Genomic DNA, 23,034 nt, shown 5'->3' with positions numbered 1-23,034 from the left:
TTTTGCTTCATAAAATGTGTGAGTTCATAGGCCACCAATATATTATCCAAGATTAGTCTACCAGGCACAAAAGCACTCTGTGCAGGAGAAATAACTTCTGGCAAAATTTGCTTCAATCTATTCGCCAAAACCTTGGATACAATTTTATACAGAACATTACAAAGACTAATCGGTCTGAGATCCTTCACCTATTCAGAATTGTTCACCTTTGGGATGAGCACAATTGTTGTTTCATTTCTCTCTGAAGGGATCGGACCTCCATTCAGCACCCCCAATACCTCCTGCACAATTTGATCACCAACTATATCCTAGAAATTCTTGTAGAAAATGGCCAGCATTCCATCTGGCCCCGGGGCCTTGAGATCACCAATATTATCTAGCGCTCGGCGTACTTCATTTGCTGTAAATTCTTTTAAAAGGTTATCATTCATCGGCTTAGTAACTCTAGCTTCAACGGCGTTAAGAATTTGCTGTGAAACTTGGCCACCACGTGTCCTGAAAAGATCCAAAAAATAGTTAGCAATAAAACTCCTCTTCTCCTCCTCTACTTCCACCCAGCTCCCATCCTCCTTCCTCAGCCTCCCAATTCTATTACGTTTCCTCCTTTCCCTGCACATAGCATGAAAGAATGAGGTATTGCGGTCACCCTCCTGCAACCACCTCACGTGTGCTTGTTGCCTCCAAAACATGTCCACCTGGTTCTCCAGCCTTTCCAGTTTGAACCGGAGCAACTCCTCCCTCACCACCTGTTTCGGGTCAATGCACCTCCTCCTACACTCCTCTAAATCTTTTTTTTGTTTTTTTAATTTTTTTCTCCAGGTCCCCTAAAACATTATGACTCCAGTCCTACAGATCCCCTGCTACAACCTTCAGAGCATCAAAAGCACTCCTTTGCTGCCCATTCATAGCTTTCCTCCATGCATCCCCCACCACTTCTCCACACTTCTCCTCTCCCAACCAAGAAACTTCAAACTTAAACCCATTTTTCACGCCACCTCGCCCTCTACCAGCCGGCCGGTCAATAGTCACAATGACCGGGCGATGGTCAGAATGCCTTGGATCCCCATTGACCACACGGTAGCCAGGGTATCTCATCATCCATAAATTATTTGCAATAGCTCTATCCTGCCTCTCTTTGATATAATCAGCTGCCACATGGTTGTGATTCCTCCATGTAAAGATATCCCCCTCAAAACCTAAATCATGCAGCTGACAATGCTCTAGAGTTTCTCGGAATCGATCCATACAACCTTGACTCCGAGGCCTGCCTCCTTCTTTCTCATGGGAAAATAGAATCTCATTGAAATCCCTCATACATAGCCAAGGTTTCTCAGGTTGCGAGTGTAGCCCCCGCAGGTGTTCCCAAGTGCAATGTTTCATGTCACCTTGCGATTCACCATACACTTCTGTAAACCTCCACTCAAAACCACCGTCCTCCCTCACATCCACATCAATGTAGTACTGCACGGTATTCCGCAATGACACATTGACCCCTCCTCTGCCAAAACACAGCAAAACCCCCTCCTTGACCTTCCCCTTCACGAACAAGCATGTTCGTTAGACCGAGCATCCAGCGAAATCTCTCCATCCCATGTTTGTCTAATTTTATCTCCGACAGGAACAGGATGTCAGCCCCCTCCGACTTCTGGAGTTCTAGAAGTCCACGAACTGCTGAGCGGTTACCCAACCCCCGGCAGTTCCAAGCTATAATCTTCATTGGGTCCCACAGGACTGGTTCGCCAGTCCCGCCAACTTAATTTTTTTTGCGTCACCCTCCATCACGTTCTCCTCGACCACTCCCTCATCTATCACCATATCCGATGCCAGAGCATCTACACCCCACTTTTGACCCACCTCCTTCACAACCTTCTCCTGAATACTTGAACGCACCCCTCTCCCCGTTTTCTTGTACGTCCCACGCTTCTTCCCCCTCTCCTCCTCAAACTCCTCCTTCCTCCCTGGGTCATCCGCTTTGTGATCCACGTGCATGCCCTGTAGGGCACTGTTCACGTCGGCCAGGGCCGACACCATCACATCCTTCCCCTTCTCCTTTTGCCCTGTCGCCAGGTCAGGACTGCCGACCTGCTCCTTCTCCTTACCCGCTCCCAGATCACCTCCATTCCCCTCCGTGAACAAAGCTCGTTTGGCCAGGTCTCCTGTCGAGTTCTCCTCCCTGATCTTTACTGGGCTGGTAACCTCGTCCTCATCCCCACTCTTTCCTGCGATCACATCCTTCCCGGTCACTTGTGTTTTCCTCCAGGATTGAGCGTCACTCCCTCCTCCACTAGTCAAAAAGCGACCACCACTACTCCGACTACCTCCACTCCCAGACCTCCAGTCACTTGAGCTTCTTGCACCCCTGAACTTTTCACCCACACTCTCCTCCATTCTTCTTCTGTCAGGAATAAAACGCAAATGCTTCCGATACTGAGGCATTTCACCCTTCTGAAGCTTTGTGTGACAGACCTTGTCAACATGACCAATTAATGCACAAATGTAGGAGAAGTCTGGGAGGTATTCATAGATCAGGGGACACCACAAAGCCTTTTCATTATCTCCAACATTTAGTGTAACACCACGCATCAAATGTTTGCGAATGTCTATCCTCACCTTGATACGCAGGAATTTTCCTACTGCAGAGCCATCTTCCTCCCTCTCCATATCCACGAACCCACCAATCTCCTCTCCGATCGCCTCTCCCACCAGCCTATTCATCATACCCAGTGGTAGTTTTGTAACCCTAATCCATATAGGGATGAATGCGAACTCCAGCTCCTCCACCAGCTTTGTTTCATCATAATCAACAACAACCACCAGATCCTTCTCGAACATTCACGGGCCATCCTCCAACGCCCTTCTCTTTCCACTATGCTGGTAGAAAGTAAACAAGAATAGATTATCACCCAGATCCTTGCATCCTATCCCCTTAATTGGGCACCAAACTCTCCCCAACGCCTGTGCTAAACCCTCCGAATTGACCAGCTTCTTTGCAAACACCTTTCCCACCGCCTTTGGATCTGCACTCCCAACCCTAGCCGCCACCTCCTTCCCAATTTTAATCCCTTTCTTCTCCGCCGCCGACAGGTCCATCCGCTTCATCAGACCTTCCACCGAATCCATGGTCGAAGCAGCCATCACCCGAAGCGATCTAGGTCAGTGCAAGACACGTGCGGCTAGAAGAATTTGGGCTGGCTCCACGTGGAGAATTTAACCTGGACGCGAGTGAGGAATGGGACGTGTACTCGAGGACTAGATCACGGTGAGAGATCCAGTCACAAACGTGGGGGATGAGAGATGGGACGGAAGAACTTGGGAAGGGGGTTACCAGCCCGATCGGCAGGTAACATTTTCCATTAAAAAATGTTAGCCGATTGTTTTTTATTAAAGGGAAGGGGCTTCGCAGCCCGGCCCAAGCCCACAGAAGCCACGGGTACATGAGCCGCGCAAGGAAGCCCACGACATACGGAAAGTTGGAAAGAGAGAGAGAGGCCTTCATCTTCTTCGTTGCTACTCCCTCCGTCCATAAAGAGCGTAGGTCCAAAACCCTAGCCGCCGTCCACCCGGCCGTGACCAAAACCCTAGCCGCCGTCGACCGATGGCGAAGCGCCCGCGTCACGGCGGCGCTGGCCGCTCCAGATTGCCGCCCTTAGAGGGGAAGCTCCGCCGCTACATATTGAACGGCGGCCTAGCTGTCCCCGGCGCCTCCGCCGAGGAGGTCGCCGACACCCTCCGCATCCACCACCCGGAGTTCCGCCGCCAGAAGCTCGACCCTTTCACCGCCTTGGTCCGCCGCGTCCTCTCCTCGATACCCTCCCCCTCATCCTCCTCCTCCGGCTCCGACGACGACGACGACGACGGCTCCTCCGCATCCCGTCGCCGCCACGACGCCCACGCCACGACATCCTCCTCCACCTCCGTCTTCGACGAGGCCGCACACCCGCCGCCGTCCCCCGCCTTCGACGTCACCAAGTCCTTGCTCCGCTCCCAGTACGCCGCGCGCGCGCAAACGCCCAAGCGGAACCCCGCCGCTAACCAGCAGCAGCTGGAGATTGAGGAGAATGCAGAGAAGGCGCGCCGCCTCATCACGTCCGACGGGGGCGCCGGCGGAGATGCTAAGCCGGACGCCGCGGCCTCTGAAGGAATCGTCAGAGGGGGGAAGGGGCCGAGATTCGCCGATCTCGGTGGGATGGAGGCGGTGATAGAGGACCTGATGATGGAAGTGGTCGTGCCCCTGTGCCATCCGGAGCTGCCGCAGCGCCTTGGGGTTAGGCCTGTCGCTGGGCTGCTGCTACATGGACCGCCTGGTTGCGGAAAGACCACCCTTGCGCATGCCATTGCTAATGAGACTGGTTTGCCATTCTACAAGATCTCAGCCCCGGAGGTCGTATCTGGGGTATCTGGTATGTTTTCTCATTCCCCACATCAAAATTGTGGAAAACTCAGATGCTATGTGTATGTATTTGGACACATAATATTTATCCACTGATCATGTTTGATACTACCAGAGAGTAGTTAAAACGTGGGCAATGAGTACTGTTAACTTGCTTGGCGAATAGATTCCCATGTCATAGCTGCTGGAATGTGAAATATGTTGCTATTTGTGTTCAATTGGTGCGAATGTACACATTTCTGCCATTTCTTCTTAAGCTGCAGACTGTATTTCACTTGGAACCTGAAATTTCTGAAACACGATTAGGTGGGGCCTATATCCTTTTGTTACAATAGACATCATCAGTTAAAATGTAAAATCAATAATTTGTGCCCTTAAAGACGTGTGTATTCAACATACCAAACATAGTTGTAGAAAGTTATGTCGCTAATAGAGTAATAGTTTGTACAATCAGGAACTAATAAAATGGATGAGCTCTCTTTATGCACTTTCCAGTATATGGATGGACGTGGACCTTTCTCTAACATCACCAGGGGCGGAGCCAGAAAAGGCTTCCAAGTGGGGCTGACGAGTGGACTAGCTAAAATTAGGCTGAATTGTACTGTTTTTGGGCCTAGCTGCTACAAGTTTACATGAGACAATCTGAGCTAGGCCCGTGCTGCAGCATGCCCAGCACGTTCCCTGGCTCCGTCCCTGAACATCAGTGTAGTGCTCAGTGCCTCAGTCAATTGTACACTGTTACTAACAAGATGCCAAGCCTGGCTAGCAGCCATGAAATCATGACATACTCCCTCCGTCCCAAAAAAACAAATCACTTTGGAATTCAAAATTTATCCCAAAAAACTAGTCATCTTACCCTATTTGGAAAATGCATGTGCATGCAAGAATCAATTAGTGCCAAATATGGGTAATAAATAGGGGCAAACATGGTCATTTTAGCTTGTTAATTTGTCCTACAATCCCTAAGATGACTTGTTTTTTTGGGATGGAGGGAGTACTAAATAGGTGCTGAAAGGTTCATATATGATCAACAGTTTTCAAAACAACTTGTGGCTAACCAACAAATGAGAAGAATCCATTCCTGCACACATATTCAATTCTCTGTCTGGAAGCATGTGGAAGCTCACCTCATAATGCTTATGTTCTTGCAGGAGCTTCTGAGGAAAACATCAGGGGCTTGTTTCAGAAGGCCTATAGGACTGCTCCCTCAATTGTATTCATTGATGAAATAGATGCAATTGCATCCAAGAGGGAGAATCTGCAACGAGAGATGGAGCGACGGATAGTTACTCAATTAATGACATGCATGGATCAATTCCACCAGAATATTGGATCCGGCAGCAGTGATTTGGATGCAGAATCAGCTGAAAAGAAACCTGGTTATGTTATTGTCATTGGAGCCACAAATAGGCCTGATGCTGTGGATCAAGCTCTGCGGCGGCCAGGAAGGTTTGATCGAGAGATATCTCTTGGTGTTCCAGATGAGAATGCACGGAAACAGATACTTAAGATGCTTACTCAGAATCTCCGACTTGAAGGTGAATTTGACTTGTTCAAGATAGCTAGAGCCACACCAGGTTTTGTTGGTGCTGACTTGAAGGCCTTAGTGGACAAAGCAGGCAATCTAGCAATGAAGAGAATAATTGATGAAAGAAGAGCTCAGTACTGTCGTAATCATGATGGGAATAGCAAGCATGACTGGTGGAGACAACCTTGGGATGCCAGTGAGGTGGAGGGCCTACATATTACAATGGACGACTTTGAGGTAAGGTTTGCACCTTTTCCATGTACAGCACATGTTCAAAAATTCTGTGTTAGTTTCATCCAGCGTAAGCTATATTTGGATTGTAGTTCGATCACATTATCCCCTAAAGCTTTTGCATTTTGATACATGGGGCATATTCCCCCCTCCCAGTTTTCTTCTGTCATTATATTCTTATATCAGATTCCTATCAATTACCGTTTTGAATATATGTCTTTATTTCACTTGCTGAAGGAAGCAACAAAAATGGTTCAACCATCCTTGAGAAGAGAAGGGTTTTCATCTGTCCCTGATGTCACATGGAATGATGTTGGAGGTCTTGATTCATTAAGGAAAGAGTTTGACCGCTGCATTATTCGACGTATCAAGCATCCTGAAGATTATGAGGTGAATACTGAATTATTCGACTGTCTGTCTTTTTATCTAGTGTTCTGCTGATTACTGTGACTGACACCTTAAAGTAAGAGTGTGCTGTTAATCTACATAAGTTCATAGGCAGCCATGATGTTTACTTTTTATATACTTTTACATGTTGACTATTGTTTACACTTGGTTTTCATTCCGTCTTTGTTTTTGTATTTCAAGGTGTTTGGAGTGAATATGCAAGCTGGCTTCCTGTTGTTTGGACCTCCAGGCTGTGGGAAAACATTAATTGCAAAAGCAGTGGCCCATGAGGCAGGGGCTAATTTTATTCATATCAAGGTACATGACATTTGGATTTCCATATTTTGACTTCACTTTTTCGAAATCATACAAACTAGCTCTAAGGTATTTCTTTTATGTTTCTTTAGGGGCCTGAGCTATTGAACAAGTATGTTGGGGAAAGTGAATCAGAAGTGAGGAAAATATTCAGTCGTGCACGCACAAATTCCCCATGCATCCTATTTTTTGATGAGGTAAGACAGCATGTGTAGCCTTGTCATATGATACAGTATGTTGAGGAGAGCCTGGATTAATTTCGTGAAATAAATTCTGGGTGTTAGCTGCATTTGTACTTAGCAGTCAAGTAACTTTATTGTCAGTGTAGGAGCTGTTTCTCTTGGTATACAGTGTTCAAGTTTGAATTCAATATGATGTGGCAGGTAGATGCTTTGACAACAAAGAGAGGGAAAGAGGGAGGATGGGTTGTTGAACGTCTCCTAAATCAGGTTTGAATATTGTACAGTTTGTACAACCTGCCTACTCAGAAATTCTCTAACGTGTTCTTTTCCTTTATGTTGCTTTTCTGTTCTGTGTAATTCTGATTCTTCTGTTTGCAGTTACTTATTGAACTTGATGGTGCTGATCAACGGCAAGGTGTCTATGTGATAGGAGCTACAAACAGGTAACTGTCTGAAGGTGACAGGGCTAGTTTTTCATATTAACCCACAGAATGGATGGTTGATATGTGCAGACCCTCTTTTACAGAATTGATGTGATAGATGATGCTGTTCTACGGCCTGGTAGATTTGGGAAGAAACATTATGTACCTTTACCTGGTGCGGAAGAGCGGGTCTCAATATTAAGAGCACATGCTCGAAGCAAGCCCATCTCATCTAATGTTGATTTGATTGCACTGGCACATCGTGCGGAATGCAACAATCTCACTGGAGCCGACCTAGCATCACTGGTAATTTCTGTGATATTTCATTGAACTTTTGTTAACTTGTTCAAAGCACTAGTGCTTCATTTTGCATATTCTAGACTTGATTCCCCCTCCTAGTATGAGCTTTTGATTTGCTTTGCTTTGGGATGAGTAGCTGTCTAGCTGATGAACTCAATCTGACTTAAGAGTGCTCTTATGTTGGATATCAAATTGATGATTCGAGAATGTGTGAAAAAATGGAACTAATGTGTTTCTTTCGTCAGGTCAATGAAGCAGCGATGGCAGCATTGGAAGAGAGATTGGAATTCCTTGAGAACGGGACATCATCAATGAGTTCCTCTTCTTTGATCGAGCTCTCACACTTCGAACGTGCTCTATCAAAAGTTAAGCCATCAGTATCTGAACAGGTGTGGGCAAATGCTGATTCTACATGAGAATGCTAGTGTTTTATGCTCACCATTGCCCTACATTCGCTTATTTCACCCTTTGATCTCGTTCTTCTTGATTGCAGCAAATTAAACATTACGAGGCATTGTCAAAGAGATACTCGTCAAACTGATGGATCACCACGTCTCTGTTTTGATGTGAAAGTGTATGGCTGCAGGGACTACCCAATTCTGAAATGGATAAGCTAGTGTTGGCATAGGGAACGAGAGCTAGCTCTTGCGAGATCCCTCGCAATCAATCTTGGTCTTGTACCGGCTTGGCCTACGGGCAACTTTGTATGACCTTATAGATACATCATACATTGTTGACATAATGTGTGCAACTACAGTTTTGCGTGAAATGAAATATAGCAATAAATTGTTTTTTAGTGGTGCTCAGCTATTGCTACGTGTCCAATTTGGCCAGTTCGGTCCAGAGCTTTGGGTCTTTGTAGTTCCTGATGACGAGCGAGGCGCAGCCAGTGAGGAGCTTGGCCTCCCGGCTCTCGTCGGCGATGGCAATCACCGGCATCCTAGCCGCAACACAGGCCTGCACACTGATGGTGGAGTCCTCGAAGACGAGGGTGTGGTCCGGCGAGGCGCTGAGCAGGTCGAGCGCCCTGAGGTAGGGTCCGGGAAGGGCTTGGAGCGCTGGCAGTCCTCGCCGGTGACGATGAGCTGGAAGAAGTCTGAGAGGCTGAGGATGGATGTAACACCCCACAATTAGCACTCAATTAGGAGTGTTAAACGAAAATTTGAAGTTTCAAATTACTCCCAAATTGGTCAAATATGTCAAGCCGCGTGTTCTCTGCTCTCTCTCTCTCGTGCGTCGTCGCCGTGGTCAAGTTGGCCACGAACGCCGCTCGCGCGCGCTCACGACGCGCGTCCCCGCCCATGCCGTCCTTGTCTCGCTCGTAGGCCAGCACGCTCCTCTCCCGAACCCTCTCCATGCTGCCTGAGCCGCCCACGCCTCTCCATCTCCCTCTCGCGCGAGCGCCGCTTGCCATGGCCGCCATTAGCGTCGCCGCTCGTCGGTCTCTCACGGAGCTCCCTCTTCCACCCTTTCTCGCGCCCAAACGACCCCGTAGCTAGCTTCCTTGGCCTCCACCGGTGCTCCCCGACCCGCTTGCCGCCGTCTAGAGCCGCCGGACCGCCGCCGCCGCCGCCAACCGCCGCCGTCGGAGCTACTGCTCCGCAGAGGAGCCCCTTCCGGTCACCCCCAGCCCCAATCAAGCCCACCTAGAGGTAGAGCGTAGTCTCCTCGTGCTATTCCCCCTGTTTCCCCTCGCCGCCGTCGACCCTAGGCGCCGGAATCCGGCCGCCCGCCACTCCTCTGTCTCAAACCCCAGCCAGGGACCTCGGGTTGAAATTCAAGAAAGTCCAGGGGGTTGTTTGAATAGACTGTGACTCAGATGAATAGTACTTTAAGGACTTCTTTGTAATTTCTAGTTGTAAACTTTGAAATTCGGTATAAATTCGTAGAAAATTCGTAAATTAGCAAATCCAGTTGTTCTGGAATCCTTGTGTAAAGCTCTATGCAGTAGAATCATAATATGCTGGTTGTTAGTTGAAACTTTTTGCTGGAAAATTTGATTTATGTTACTAGGTGCATAAATGCTAGTTGTTTATTCTTTTTTCTTAATTAATTCTTGAAGCCTTGTTATGCTCTGAAATTTTTATGGTGGTTTGTTCATGTGACACTAGTGCTTCTATAAAAAATTCGTGGTCAGTTCTCATGAGTAGCTATTTCTTTGATTTAATGCTTGTTTAATAGACTTTAATTATGGTAAATAGTTTATATTCATTATAAATCATGAAAATATTTATGAGTGTTCTTTCTGAATAGTTGAACTTGTCCAGGAAGTTTGAGTCCGAATTCATGACTAGAACAGAAGTTAAAAATGAATCTTGTTATATTGATGTCTGTTTTGTTTATTTTCTCAGAATTAATTATTTGTAGATAAAATCATGAAAAATTCACAGTAGCTAATTCATCCCTTTGTCGACCTCCTGTTAAATTTTCAGCTTTTGTTTTGCTCTGGTCTGACCTGTATAATTTAATCTAGGAGTTGTCTGAATGAATGAATTGTTCGGATTAAATGGATGCATGAAATGAAATGATTTTTACAGAGTAGATTTATCTTTGTACCTTCTGTTTAGAATAATTTTTTCTGAAATTGTTGTTGTTTATGTACTGAGTTATTTAATTATTAGCAAGCCATAACCTGCATGTTATAGGAATCAACTACTGCTTGTTTGTGCAGTTAGTGAACTTTTTTTGTGCCGTTGATCATGATGCCATGGGTAGTTAGAAATATAGTTAACTACTCTATAAACGATTGCCCATGTGATATGATTGTTTGCTACTTGTTAGACTACAACTTTATCGTGAAGGGAAAAAATAATAGCATCTATATTGTTGAGCAACTCAGAACTGTGCATTCATACATATGCATTGCTGCATTTCATTTAGGTACGATAGATGAACCACGTGAGGGATGTGACATTAAAGCCGAGCTAGAAGACGGTGAATGGTGGACACATCTAGAAGATGGATGGATGGATCCCAATATGCGTGACCGAAGGCAGATGCTCGCCAAGCAAGTGTCATCTAACAAACACTGACCTAGTGTTAATCCCAGGCAAGCCCCGGTGCACGTCCTTTTATTTCGAATTATCACACCTATGATTATGTTTCAACTACTACCTGTGCATTAGGTTTAGGTTTTGTTGAAACCCTAGTTGCATGATCCCTAGGTTTCCTCGGGTTATACTAGTATATAGAAGACGATAGAAATGCTACGCTTAATAGAATTCGGTAGAAGTCGAGTGATTTGGGTCACTCGCGAGATGTAGGGAATTTAGTTTTTCTGAATATATGGATTGTGGAATTAGTTAAGAAAGAAAAAAAGAATTGGAGACCGGACGGGGGAAAGGTTAGCCCCGCCTGTGTCGGTTAAGGACCGTTCGTTGCCTGGCCCTGTGATCGAGTTTGAATTGTACTAACCGCATGCCGGGAGTAGGAGGTAGTCGAAACCGGTAAGCCGAGTACTGCCTTGTTTCGAAAGTACATGACTCCAACTCACCTCATGGGGTAGTCGAGTAGTCGCGGAGAAATGGGGTTGCATATGTTTACTTTTGGTGGTCTCACGTTGAGCTCGGCTGACCATATGATGGTGGGGCGGTCCTGTAGTTCGAGACAGGGAGGGGAATGGTTGGTTTGTATTGTCCGACGGGGCAAATACGTGCCGTGTTGGTTAGGTCCACCTTGCAAGGTTAAATCGGATCGATCCGCCGTACGTCGCATCTCGGATGTGAGCACCTTGATCACAGCACCACATCGTAGTGATGCTATATGGATTTTAAGTGATGAGTAGTAAGGTCTACCAGGAATTATTACCCCATGTTGTTATGATTGCTTAGCAGGTGCAAATAATAGTTAATGATTTATGAATATAGAATTTGGAGCTAAAAGAGGGAAAATAAGGACTCATTTCTAGAGCTTTTTCTGCAAAAGTAACCAACAGCCAAAAGCCTTGCATGTCTAGTTATGTGGGCTAAGTTATATCCACTGGTCGGGTAAGCCTTGCTGAGTATTAGTATACTCAGGGTTTGTTGTTTACCCTGTTTCAGGTATAGAAGCTAACCAGGATTCGCATCAGTGGGTTCGATGTGACGTCCTCACGTGTTCATAGTTATCGTTTTGTTTTATTAGTTCTCAATCAAATTTCCTTCTCTCAGGTCATATTCTTTTCCGCTGCTGTCATTTATTTTATGTAAATTCTAAATTTAAAGTTGTTTTGTAAATATTTATGTTATTATTTATTTTTGTGAAATTATATTATGCTGGTACCGTCTGTGCTCGCCGTCGCGCGAGACTTCTGGTGTGTTTCGATCGGCCTGTGGGTTGGAAACAGGCTGTCAGGTTACACTTAATTAAGCTAATGCGCCTGATGCGTTCAAATAATGGCTATTATGCTTAATTAAGCCATTTAACTTGGCGGTTCTGTCACAATGGAGATCATGAGCTTGCCGTTGGCCCTGAGCGCGTTGGTCACCGTCGCGCGCACGGCCACGCGCTTGAGCCAGCGCTAACCGGCCCTCCGGCACAGCGCGGTCAGGCCGGCATCCCTCCTGGCGATCTCCTTGAGCCCCTCCCTGGCGAAGAGCACCTCCTCGGCGAAGAAGGCGTCGAGCCTGCCCTGACCCCAGTCCAGTGGACAACCGGACATCCCATGAGATCACCATGGCTCACCTTAGTCACCTACAGGTAGTAGAGCTTATCAGATTGACAGGAACTGACAGTGAGCTTTGGTTCATGAAAGCTGTGTTAAAGTGCAAGAGGACTTCGTAAAGTGGATGTACGTTTCAACCCACTGTGCAACGTGAGGGCAAGATGGATCAACTTGAGCGTATGCTACTTGATGAAGGAGTCGACTTCGCGTCGTGAGGAGTTTAGGCTCATACCTGCATGAACTTGTAAAATGTGAGATGGAAACAAACTTGAACAGACTTTTGTTGAAACAAAAAGTCAAGCAATCTTGTTCTTGCATTATATTTATTTCTTAGTATCCATTTCAAGGATCTGAAGTATTTACCGCATCGGGACAATTGTGCGGTGCAAGCGCAATTCATAATAATTGTGGTCTGATTTCACTTCGTTTTTTTTTTAATTTCACATAATTTACTATGCTCGATTTATGAAGATTGCACGCTAGAAAGAACTGCAAATATGAATTTATCCAAATACAGACATTACGGATTCTTATATGCTGATCTGACTATCTAGTTACTGAATATCTTAGCTGTGCAGTTCAGAAAATTCAGTCGACTCTTTGATTCACTATCTAGAAATTTCAGTTTTATCACTTGTCAGCAAATTTGCTGATCTTGTTACTGAATGTCTTAAACTATCGCAACACTTTCAGCACCAATGCATGTTGCCTAGTGCCTGATTGTACGACTGATTTTACTTGTTCCCTTGAAATTCAGCGACTTTGGAGTTTTGCAGCACCCATATGTTGATACACAGTAGAGGAACACGAGAGGAAGACTCCTGACAAGGACATAACAATTGATCTCTTAAAAAATCAAGTATGGCTGCTTTGGATACATTGGGATGAGAATTGGAGCTATTATTTTGACTGATTTGTTAGGCATAAAAGCATTGTTCATGTTGAATTTGGTCTATTTCCATCATTTGAAACCTGAGGATTTTTTTTTTCAAATCGTCCATCCTAAGAGGGAATAATCCCAACTCGAACCAAGAACCAACATGATCTTGCGTGCTTGAAGAACGGGCAGCGAAAAAGATCATCTCCAGCTTCTGCTGCCACCGTTAGCTTCCATGGCCCCACATGCCAGTGTCTGCAGCCTGCGGGGCTGGCTGACCGACTCCTATCGCGGGCTTGACTGGCCCCACCAGCCAGTGCACAGCTGGCATGTCCGGCAACCGACCTGGCGACCTGCGCTTGAAATTCCCCTCCCCCCCAAAGCCCCCCAAACGTAACCGTCCCAACGAACTCCTCTGCCTCCCCCTCCGGCCCTCCCCCTCGCCACCGCGCCAAGTAACCCACGCCCTCGCCGCCGTCCACCTCCATCCCCCGAGGAAGAAGAACCAGCCGGCGATGGAGCAGTTCCCGGACGGGGCGCACGTGCGGCTGCAGAGCCGCATCGAGGGCGCGTACGTCTACGCCAACGAGGACGGGTACGGCATCTCCATGAGCCCGCACGGAGCGTCGCTGAACGCGGTGTGGGCGGTGCACCGCCTCGTTCGCCGCGGCACCAGCTACGTCCTCCTCCACGGCGCCGCCTACGGCCGGTACCTCTCCATCACACGCGAGGACGCGCCGCGGGGCTATGGCCGCATCGTCCAGCGCCTCTACGACGACCCGCGGCGGCGCGACTTCCTGTGGGTGCCCGTCGAGGACGAGGACGGGACCGGAGACGTCGTCATGCACAACCGAAGGCACGGCCCGTGGCGCAGGTTCGAGCACCCGGACGAGGAGATCAGCTGGATGGTCGAGGCGATCCCCCCCAGACAGGACCCGCCAGAACTTCCACCTGCAGTTCCGGTGAGCTCGCCGTCCCCTTCTGCATTGAACGATCTGAGCGGAGCAGGGTTCTTGGAAAACCTGTCAGAGTTTGCGATTTTTCCTGTCAAGAACTACTCAGACTTGATGGTTGGATTCTCCTCCTTGTTGACGAGGCTGTTAGTTACTGAATCTTGCTGCCATTCTTGGTACATTTTAGAGTTTAGACCAAGGTCGCTGTTTCTTTCGTTCAGACGTTCTAGTACTGTAGGCTGCGCTCCAAGGGCGCAGTGGTTCTAGGTTCTTAATTCTTGCTCCTCTGTATTTGGTTCCATTTAGGGATTACCATTGGGATTCTTTGACATGATGTATATTTAACTTGAGCTGTTCGCCATAGCGATCTGTCTTTGGTCATTTCTTGCCAGATCAAAAGTTCATAACTAGGACTTCTGCTCGTTAATGAGGCTGGTTTAGTTACTGAATCATGATGCAGTTCTTTGTACATATTTTTTTTACCAAGATTACTACTTCAGTTCAGATGTTCTAATACTGTAGACTGCGCTCCTAAGGAGCACTGGTTCTAGGTTCTTAATTCATGCTCCTCTGTATTTGGTTCGCTTTAGGGATCATCATTGGAATTCTTTGACATGAAGTATATTTGGAGGGATAACTTGAGCTGTTAGCGATCTGCCTTTGGCCATTTCTTGCCAGATCAAAAGTTCATAACTGGGACTTCTGCTCGTTAATGAGGCTGTTTTAGTTGCTGAATCATGATGCAATTCTTTGTACAGTTTTTTTACCAAGATTACTACTTCTTCCGTTCATATGTTCTAATACTGTAGACTGCGCTCTTAAGGAGCAGTGCTTTTTATCATTCCTGCCATTCAGATGTTCTAATTCTTTCACATGATGTATATTTGGAGTCTAGGTCTGGTTAATTAAGTGAGTATCTGGACGACATTTTGTCCTCATCAAGGCGTGTATTCAGAATTGTTCATTCAGAATTTTCTGCTCCATTGCAACAGCCTCCAATGGTACCCCTCGGTGGTACGATGATAGCGCTCCCCCAGCGCCGTGGGCTTCCACGGCTGTCTCGGCGGAGCATCCGGTACGGGCGGGCGACCGATCAAGAGGGCTTCAACCCTCTCGTCTGGAGCACGTTATGGTTCGTTGGCCAGTCCGTGTCCTGGCTGAGGAGAGATATAGCGAATGCACTGGGTGAACACGACCAACTCAACATCACGCTGTGCGTGCGGGGCGGCTCCGAGGGGCGGCTGACCCCTCTGGTCACAGACCTGCCTCGCGATGAGCAGACCATGGAGATCGTTGTCTTCACCACCGGCTCACAAGGTGAGAGCCTTGCAGTTCTTTCAGTAGCCTGTGCAGCAACATTTATCTGTTTCTCTTCTCATGGAAGGTGTTAAGTGTTCACTGGATCGTACTGATGAGAACTGAGCAGATACACTAGCTTGAATACTTGTCAGCCCCGATACACTACCCTTGAACTTGCCTGCAGTTCTTTCAGTAGCCTGTGCAGCAATAATTGTTATCTTTTTCAGTAGCTTGAACTCGTTGGCTTGTTGCTGCATGTCAGATGTTTAGAAGATCGTAGCATTATACTGATGAAAGTAGAAACTGTAACTTGCCTACTGTGTATTGGCTCAAATGTTCAGAGTTCAGACACTTTCTGTAGCATTGTGGATATAGCTGGTTAGTTGCTGCATCTAGTATCCTCTTCATGACCTTTTGGGTTGCCACGTGTTTCGGGTGGCTCAAATTGTAGTTTTGAATATATAAAGTTTTTTTGGTTGCCACATGTGTACTTTGTTGGGTTAGGACTTTGGAGTAGTCTGAAACAAGCTACACATAAGCAGAGGTAGATTGGTAGAACTATTTTTTTGTTTTTGTTGCATTTTACAGCATTTCTTGCACATCAGTCTTTTCGTAGATGCTAAAAGTAGTCAGAATATAGAAATGATTGCATTCACATGTTAACTCATCAGTTTAGAAAATTATGCCACTACTTTGATGAACTGTTCTGAAATGTCATATTTTCAATTGAATTTCTTCTTTGAATCCTAGCGCCTAACTGTTTCACTGGTTTTACTTGTTCTTTTGCGAATCCAGCTGCTGCTGAGCTCGTGTACCCAGATGCTGATGCCCAGCAACAGCAAGACTAGGACTTGACAACAACATCACAGTTCATGTTCATCTCTTCTGAAATCAAAAGTAACTCCTTCGGATTCAATGAGATGAGAATCGGCTGTAGTTTTATTTGTTGATAGCTTTAGAAATCTCTGCAAGTCCTTCTGTTTTTGGTAGGAACTACTAGGGTTGATGCATTCTGCTGATCGGAAGTGTTTAGAATTGGCCTATTAAGTTTCAAGGCCCTGAAAATTACTGACAGTATGTGAAAATCAACAGACAACAGTGGTTGTAGTTACATCTTCATCTCTACTGGGTGATAAATAGATATTGTTGTTCACTCTGCACCAGGTTCCTGATATGTCAAATGGTCACCGTCAAATTTTTTCTGAACTTTTAGTGATGAACTGAAAGTCACTGCAATATTATTTGGGTGATGATGCTCTGCATAGAATTTCACCAGCTCACCTTTTATCGATATAATATTGTCTGGAAATTGAGTCAGGAGGCTGGTTTACGGCCCAACAACGGGTTTCGGGATTGCTCGGAAGAGCATAATGGAAAAGCCTGTCCCTTGCTCCCTTTTGCTCTTCCATTCCGGCAGAACAATATGAAAATTTTGTAAACTTTGTTAGATTAGCAAACCCAAATTGCCAGTTTCGCCAGACTCGCTGCAATTTGGAAGGCATTCTCCATTCCAGAAGCGCGATAGGCTTAGTGGGGGACTGACAGTCTTTGCTCTGGAATGACTTGGATGGATGTATCCTAGTTTCAGGCTTTCAGCATCCTCACCAGTAACAACCGAACCAACAACTAAACAAGACCAAGGTAGTTTCTTCAGAAATCAGAATTGCAACCAATCAGCAGCCTCCTTACAGCAAGAAGCCAAGAATCGATTCGAGAGACTGAATTCAACAAGGTGGTAAGAACCGAAAGCAAAAAGGGAAAAGTTCGGTTTACACCTCTGAACTATCGATTTTCAATCTTAAACAACAAAACCGGATAAGATGGACCATTCAACTATCGAAATCAGGCAAATTTGGCCCTTGTACTGGTTTTCAAGGTGATTTTGTATTTTAAAGAAAAAATAAAAAAATCTAATGAGATCTATAAAATCAAAACCAATTCATTTTAAAATACTAGTATCAAAATTTTTAAAAAATGTATTCTATCTATTATTGCTAAAAAGGGCGGCCTGGTGCAAGTGGTAGTGCTTGCCGCCTGTGAACCGAGAGGTCACAGGTTCGAGCGGTGGCCTCTACATATTGCACGATGTGTGGGAAAGACCTCCTGCTAATAACCTCCCCCAGACCCCGCACAGTGCGGGAGCCTACGGCACTGGGTACGTCCTTTCTTTTTTTATTCTATCTATTATTGCTCTATTTGAATCTTATTTATTCAAAAATAATAGGCATAACTACAAGGGACCAAATACTATGAACATAAAAAAATGGATTCAAATAAATGACAAGTACAATGCCAATAGATAGGTTAATCTTTAGGAAAATTTTGATATCCATTTCGTATTGTAAGGATCACCGGGGTGTTCGACCCTAGAGGGGGAGGGGGTGAATAGGGTCGCTAATCGCTTTTCTATCCTAGGGCTCAATCTAATTGCATAAGATAAACCTAACACGTCCTACCCATGCTAGTTATGACTAAGGTTTATCTATGCAACTCTCTACTTACCCCTAAAAACTTGCAACCTATAGCCAATCCTAATCAAACTAACTAGGAAAGTAAAGGCACACAAGAAAGAGTAAATGCGGAAACGTAATAAGGTAAGTAAAGAGGTAAGTGCAAGAGGGATGCAAACTCCCGAGTAGACACGGTCATGTAACGTGGTTCGGCACAAACGCCTACGTCCACGGGACACCGAGGCTCTTCCGATCACCGTCTTGCACTACGCCACCAAGGCGATGCCGGCAAGCAAAGGCAAGTGCACACAAGACACCGAGTCTAGTGCACCGCCACCGTCTCTCTCGGTCACCCGGCCGAAATCCACTACGGAGCTTCTCCACCAAGGAGGGGGCCTCCTCTTCCCCCGCACAAAGTGTCGTTGCCACTCCACACCAAGACGGAGGGTCACACGACGGATCACAAGTTGCTTGCCGCAGCAAGACTTCTCTCAAGGGAGCTCTCGCAAGAACTAATCCCTAAACAAGCACTAAGCACTCTCACAAGTGTGCTTAAGCCTATATGATGTACAATGAAGCTCTATGGTGGTTGGAGATGTTCTTGAGTGTGTTTGGGATGTTCAGCAACTCCAGCACACTCAAATGGTGCGGCCTTGGGGGTATATATAGGCAGCACAAGCAAATATAGCCGTTGGAGAAAAGCTGCCAGAAATGTGCTTAACACCGGTTAATCCGATGCTCCCCAAATTGCCATCGTCGGTTTAACCGGTGATACTAAACTGCCCACTGAAAACTAGCCGTTACGTGTACGGGCAATCAACCGACGCAATCGACCGGTGTATGTAATATTAGCGTCGGTTTAACCGGTGAGTGCAACTGTCCTCTGATCCTTGAAAAACAAACTCTCTGGACAACTGCACCGATGCCATTAACCGGTGCATCATCGGTTCATCCGATGCATGCATTTTTCTTGGTCTGCTTCTGTCATTGCATTCAAACTTCCTATCGTCGGTTCATCCGGTGCCAAACCCTAGCCCGCAGGCCATCTCTGTCATTGCACCGATGAGTACATTTTGCCTTACGTCGGTTTAACCGGTGATACTAAAACTCCCAGACGTGCTCAAGTCAATGCACCGACGTGTGTAATTTGCTTGGCGTCGGTTCAACCGGTGACTTGATTTCTTTTAGGTTTCAGGGCGCTGCCCTGAGACCCGCGAGGGGCGGCTCCCCCTCGACCCCCGTCCGCTAACCGGGTAGCGGAACCCCCGTAGGGGTGGCCCTTCGGGCCTAGCTTCGCCTCTCTTCTTTTTGTCATCACTTGAACCTAAAAGCCTGAGTATATCATCTAAGCAAACACATTAGTTCAAATGTTGCGTGTGTCATCAATCGCCAAAATATTATATTGAAATATGGCATGAGAGGCCATTTTCGCTACACGTATTTTTTTGATTTAAAATGAATTAGTTATGAATTTTTTAGTTTAAATTTGAATATTTTTAATTTTCATAAAATGATAAACCACCTTCAAAACCACCTAAAGAGTCAAATTTGTCAGGTTTCGATAGTTGGATGGTCTATCTTATCCGATTTTATAGTTTAATGTTGAAAATCAGATTTTTGTAATACTTCAAAGATATAAACTAGACTTTTCCCAAGAAAAACAGTCATCGTCGGGGTAGAACGTGGAGCCGCCGTGCGTGCGTCCCGCCAGGGGAGAACTCCATCGCCGGCGCTGGTACACGGACAGTGGTACTTGACTGCTTTCTGCTGAGGGAGCTGGTTCCTTGGCGGCTGGTGCTGTTGCCAAGGGAAATGGAGAGGGAGGAGCAGAATTGCAGAGACAGGTGTTCGTTGCGACGGTTGCTTTTGGGCGCCGAGATGGGAACAAGGCCTCGGGCTGGGCAAAAAAACCCGAGAACCGAGAACCGAACCGAAGTTACCGAGAACCGATACCGAAGGAACCGGAACCGAAGAAATTTGGTTCCTGTTCGGTTCCAAGATCTAAGGAACCGAAGTTTCTCGGGATATTCGGTACTTGGGCTCGGTTCTCCCGAAGAACCGAAATTCAGCCCATTAGACTAGGCCCAATATAAGTCGGCCCAAGTAAAACCCAGTATCATCCGACATCCGTTCCCCAATCCCCAGTTCCCAACCCTAACATCACGCACGCGAGTACGCGACTCATCCCAGATCCCACTATCGCAGGCTCCCACTCCTCCCACTCTCCCAGCCTCCCCCGACCAGGCGGACACCCCCCGGCGGCGGCGCCCCCCACCTGACCTCCCCCCCGGCGCCCCCCCCAAGGCCCCAACCCCCGTCCGGCGGACACCCCCCCCGGGCCCCGGCGCCCCCCCCACCTGACCTCCCCCCACGGCGGCCCCCCTAAGGCCCCAACCCCCGTCCAGGCGGACACCCCCGGCGGCGGCGCCCCCCACGAGACCCTGCGGGCTGCGGCCTGCGCTGCGCCTAGGAGGCCGCGAATCACCACTCACCAGGCGACCGAGGCACCGAGCGGGCGAGCAACCCGACCCAGGTGGCCAGGCGGCGACCGAGCGAGCGCCCGTCGACGCCAGGCCCCGCAAGACCGCCAGCGCGGCAGCGCCCGCCCCAGTGCTGCCCCGGCGACTCCGCAGACCCGCGCGCCGCCGCACGGGAGGACAGATCGGCGCTCCGCAGGTGCGTCTCCTTCCACGTCGTGCGGATCTGACTGGTTACTTTATCTTGCACTCAGTAGCTGCGTAGTTCTTGTTCCTTACGGAGTACCGTGTAGTAATTGTGCTCGAAGAATCAATAGGATCGTGTATAATTTGGTGATTTTAGGGTAGTAATTTTGGGTACTTTGTTAAGTGGTCGTGGGGTGGAGAAATCTTTACCAGTTTACTTCATTAACTTCCGTTTGTTCCTTCTCCAGCAGACTCTGTGCCTGTAATACCGGCGAGGCCAGGTCCTGCTTGAAGTCCACAACGGCTACATCAATTGCATCTTGCAATGTAAGTGCCTCACTGATTTTAGATGTGAGGAACTAGGGATTTGTAGTGGTGATAACTGATAATTTGTATATTTTTGCTAGATGTCTGAGGAGGATTTGCAGCAAGAGGTGAGTAATTGGACAGAGATGCATGCCGGGCCCGATGGGAACATAAAGGATGACGAGGCCGATGGTGCTGCAGAGAAGGAGATCATTGATCTAGAAGCTGAAGAGGGGAAGAAGAGAAAGCAGATCGCATCCAGATCAGAAATGTGGGATCACTACACCAAAATCTTTGATGAAGGTCAGTTGGTCAAGGCACAATGCAAGTATTGCAGCAGTCAAATTGCAGCACATCCGGTTCTGAATGGTACATCTGGTATGCGTAAACATTATAATGCTTGCAAGAGTAATCCTCATGTAGAGTCTAAACAAGGTATTTTGTCAATAACTCAAGGCACTAGTGTTGGTACTTGGAAGTTTGATCCTGAATTGCTTAGGTCTGCTTTTGCTGAAATGATCATAGAAGATGAGGAACCATTTGCTAAAGGTGAAAAATCTGGTTTTAGGAAGTTCATGTCTGTTGCTTGCCCTAGGTTCACTTTGCCATCTAGAAGGACATGCACTAGGGACTGTGTGCAATTGTACTTTGAGCAGAAAGCAAAATTGAAAATTTTCTTTCAAGAACAATGCAATAGAGTTTGCCTCACAACCGATGGTTGGACATCACAGCAACAAGAGAGTTATATGACTGTGACAGCTCACTTTATTGACAAAGATTGGTGCTTGCATAAAAAGATAATTAGTTTTTTCAAGGTAAAAGGCAAAAAGGGAGATGATATTGGGAAACACTTGCATAAAGTCTTACTTGAATGGGGGTTAGACAAAATAATGATAGTAACGGTAGATAATGCAAGTGCAAATGATAGTGGTGTTTCTTATTTGAGAAGACAAATGAATAGTTTGAAAACTAGCATAGCAGAGGGCAAGTATCTTCACATGAGATGCGCTGCACATATAATTAACTTGATTGTCCAAGATGGTTTGAAAGAAGTAGACCAATCTATCAAGCGTGTGCGGGCTGCGGTTAAATTCATTAGGGGTGGTACATCAAGATTGGAAAAATTTAAAGAGATTGCTCAATGGGAGAAAGTGGACAGCAAAGCATTCTTAAACCTTGATGTGTGCACTAGATGGAATTCCACATATGATATGCTAAAAGCTGCTTGCACATATGAAAAGGTGTTTGCAAGGTATCCAGAGGAAGATCCATACTATACAATTGAGTTGCTTAGTGACATTAAGCCCGGTGTTCCTGGTCCAGGAGTTCCTGATGAGCATGACTTTGATAATGCAAAAAAACTAGCTGAGTTTTTAGGGCATTTTGCTGATGTTACAAACCTTGTTTCAACATCGTTAAGTGTGACTGCTCATACTTATTTTCATGAGATTGGAGAGGTCAATGAATTGGTGAAAGAATGGATGAGTAGTTCTGATTTTATGCAGCAAGAAATGGGGTTAAGAATGAAAGACAAGTATGACAAGTATTGGGGGCATTGGCATGACAATTTAGAGTTGCAAAGTGAGAAGGGAAAGGGAAAAGAAAAGGAGAAGGAAAATATTAACTTGCTGATTTTTATTGCTGTTGTACTTGATCCTAGATACAAGCTTTCACAATATACAGAAATTGCAATAGATGAGATGTATGGTGACGGTGTTGGACAGAAAGTTTGGGCTGCAATTACCAAATGTTTGCATGAACTTTTTGAAGAATATAGGAACAATAATTCTTCTTCAAGTGAAGTGCAGTCCCAACCAAGTGATTCGCCCCCATCTAAGCAAGGTGGAGAGAGTGCTAGAAAGTTGAGGACTAGAATTGCTAAGAAGATGAAGCTAGCTAGTGGAACAGCAGGGACATGCAGCAGGGGCAGTAGGACTGAACTTGATAGATACTTGGCTGAAGAGTGTGAAGAAGATACAAAAAAGTTTGATATTCTTGCTTGGTGGAAGGGGCAGTCTACTAGATTTCCCATATTGTCCACAATGGCTCGTGATGTGCTCGCCATACCAATTTCCACAGTTGCTAGTGA

The 23,034-nt window shown here is 46.4% G+C and overlaps 1 protein-coding gene and 1 pseudogene across 1 annotated transcript; one reads left to right on the top strand and one right to left on the bottom strand.

The window, feature by feature from the left end:
• Window positions 1-3,462: 3,462 nt before the first annotated feature.
• Window positions 3,463-8,561, top strand: LOC120669887 (cell division control protein 48 homolog C-like). The gene is made up of 10 exons (XM_039949772.1): window positions 3,463-4,400; window positions 5,542-6,155; window positions 6,387-6,539; window positions 6,738-6,854; window positions 6,944-7,048; window positions 7,235-7,300; window positions 7,412-7,476; window positions 7,560-7,761; window positions 8,001-8,144; window positions 8,249-8,561. Exons 1-10 carry the CDS (start codon window positions 3,596-3,598, stop codon window positions 8,294-8,296), a joined length of 2,319 nt encoding a protein of 772 aa, XP_039805706.1. The 5' UTR covers window positions 3,463-3,595; the 3' UTR covers window positions 8,297-8,561.
• A 7-nt stretch (window positions 8,562-8,568) lies between these two features.
• On the bottom strand, window positions 8,569-8,882 carry LOC120670503 (annotated as a pseudogene).
• Between the last annotated feature and the right edge of the window lie 14,152 nt (window positions 8,883-23,034).

This window comes from Panicum virgatum, chromosome 4N, assembly GCF_016808335.1.
Source record: "Panicum virgatum strain AP13 chromosome 4N, P.virgatum_v5, whole genome shotgun sequence".
In the NCBI taxonomy this organism is placed as follows: Eukaryota; Viridiplantae; Streptophyta; class Magnoliopsida; order Poales; family Poaceae; genus Panicum; species Panicum virgatum.
Note: the sequence above shows the minus strand (reverse complement) of the source record. Positions and strands in the feature narration are given on the sequence as shown.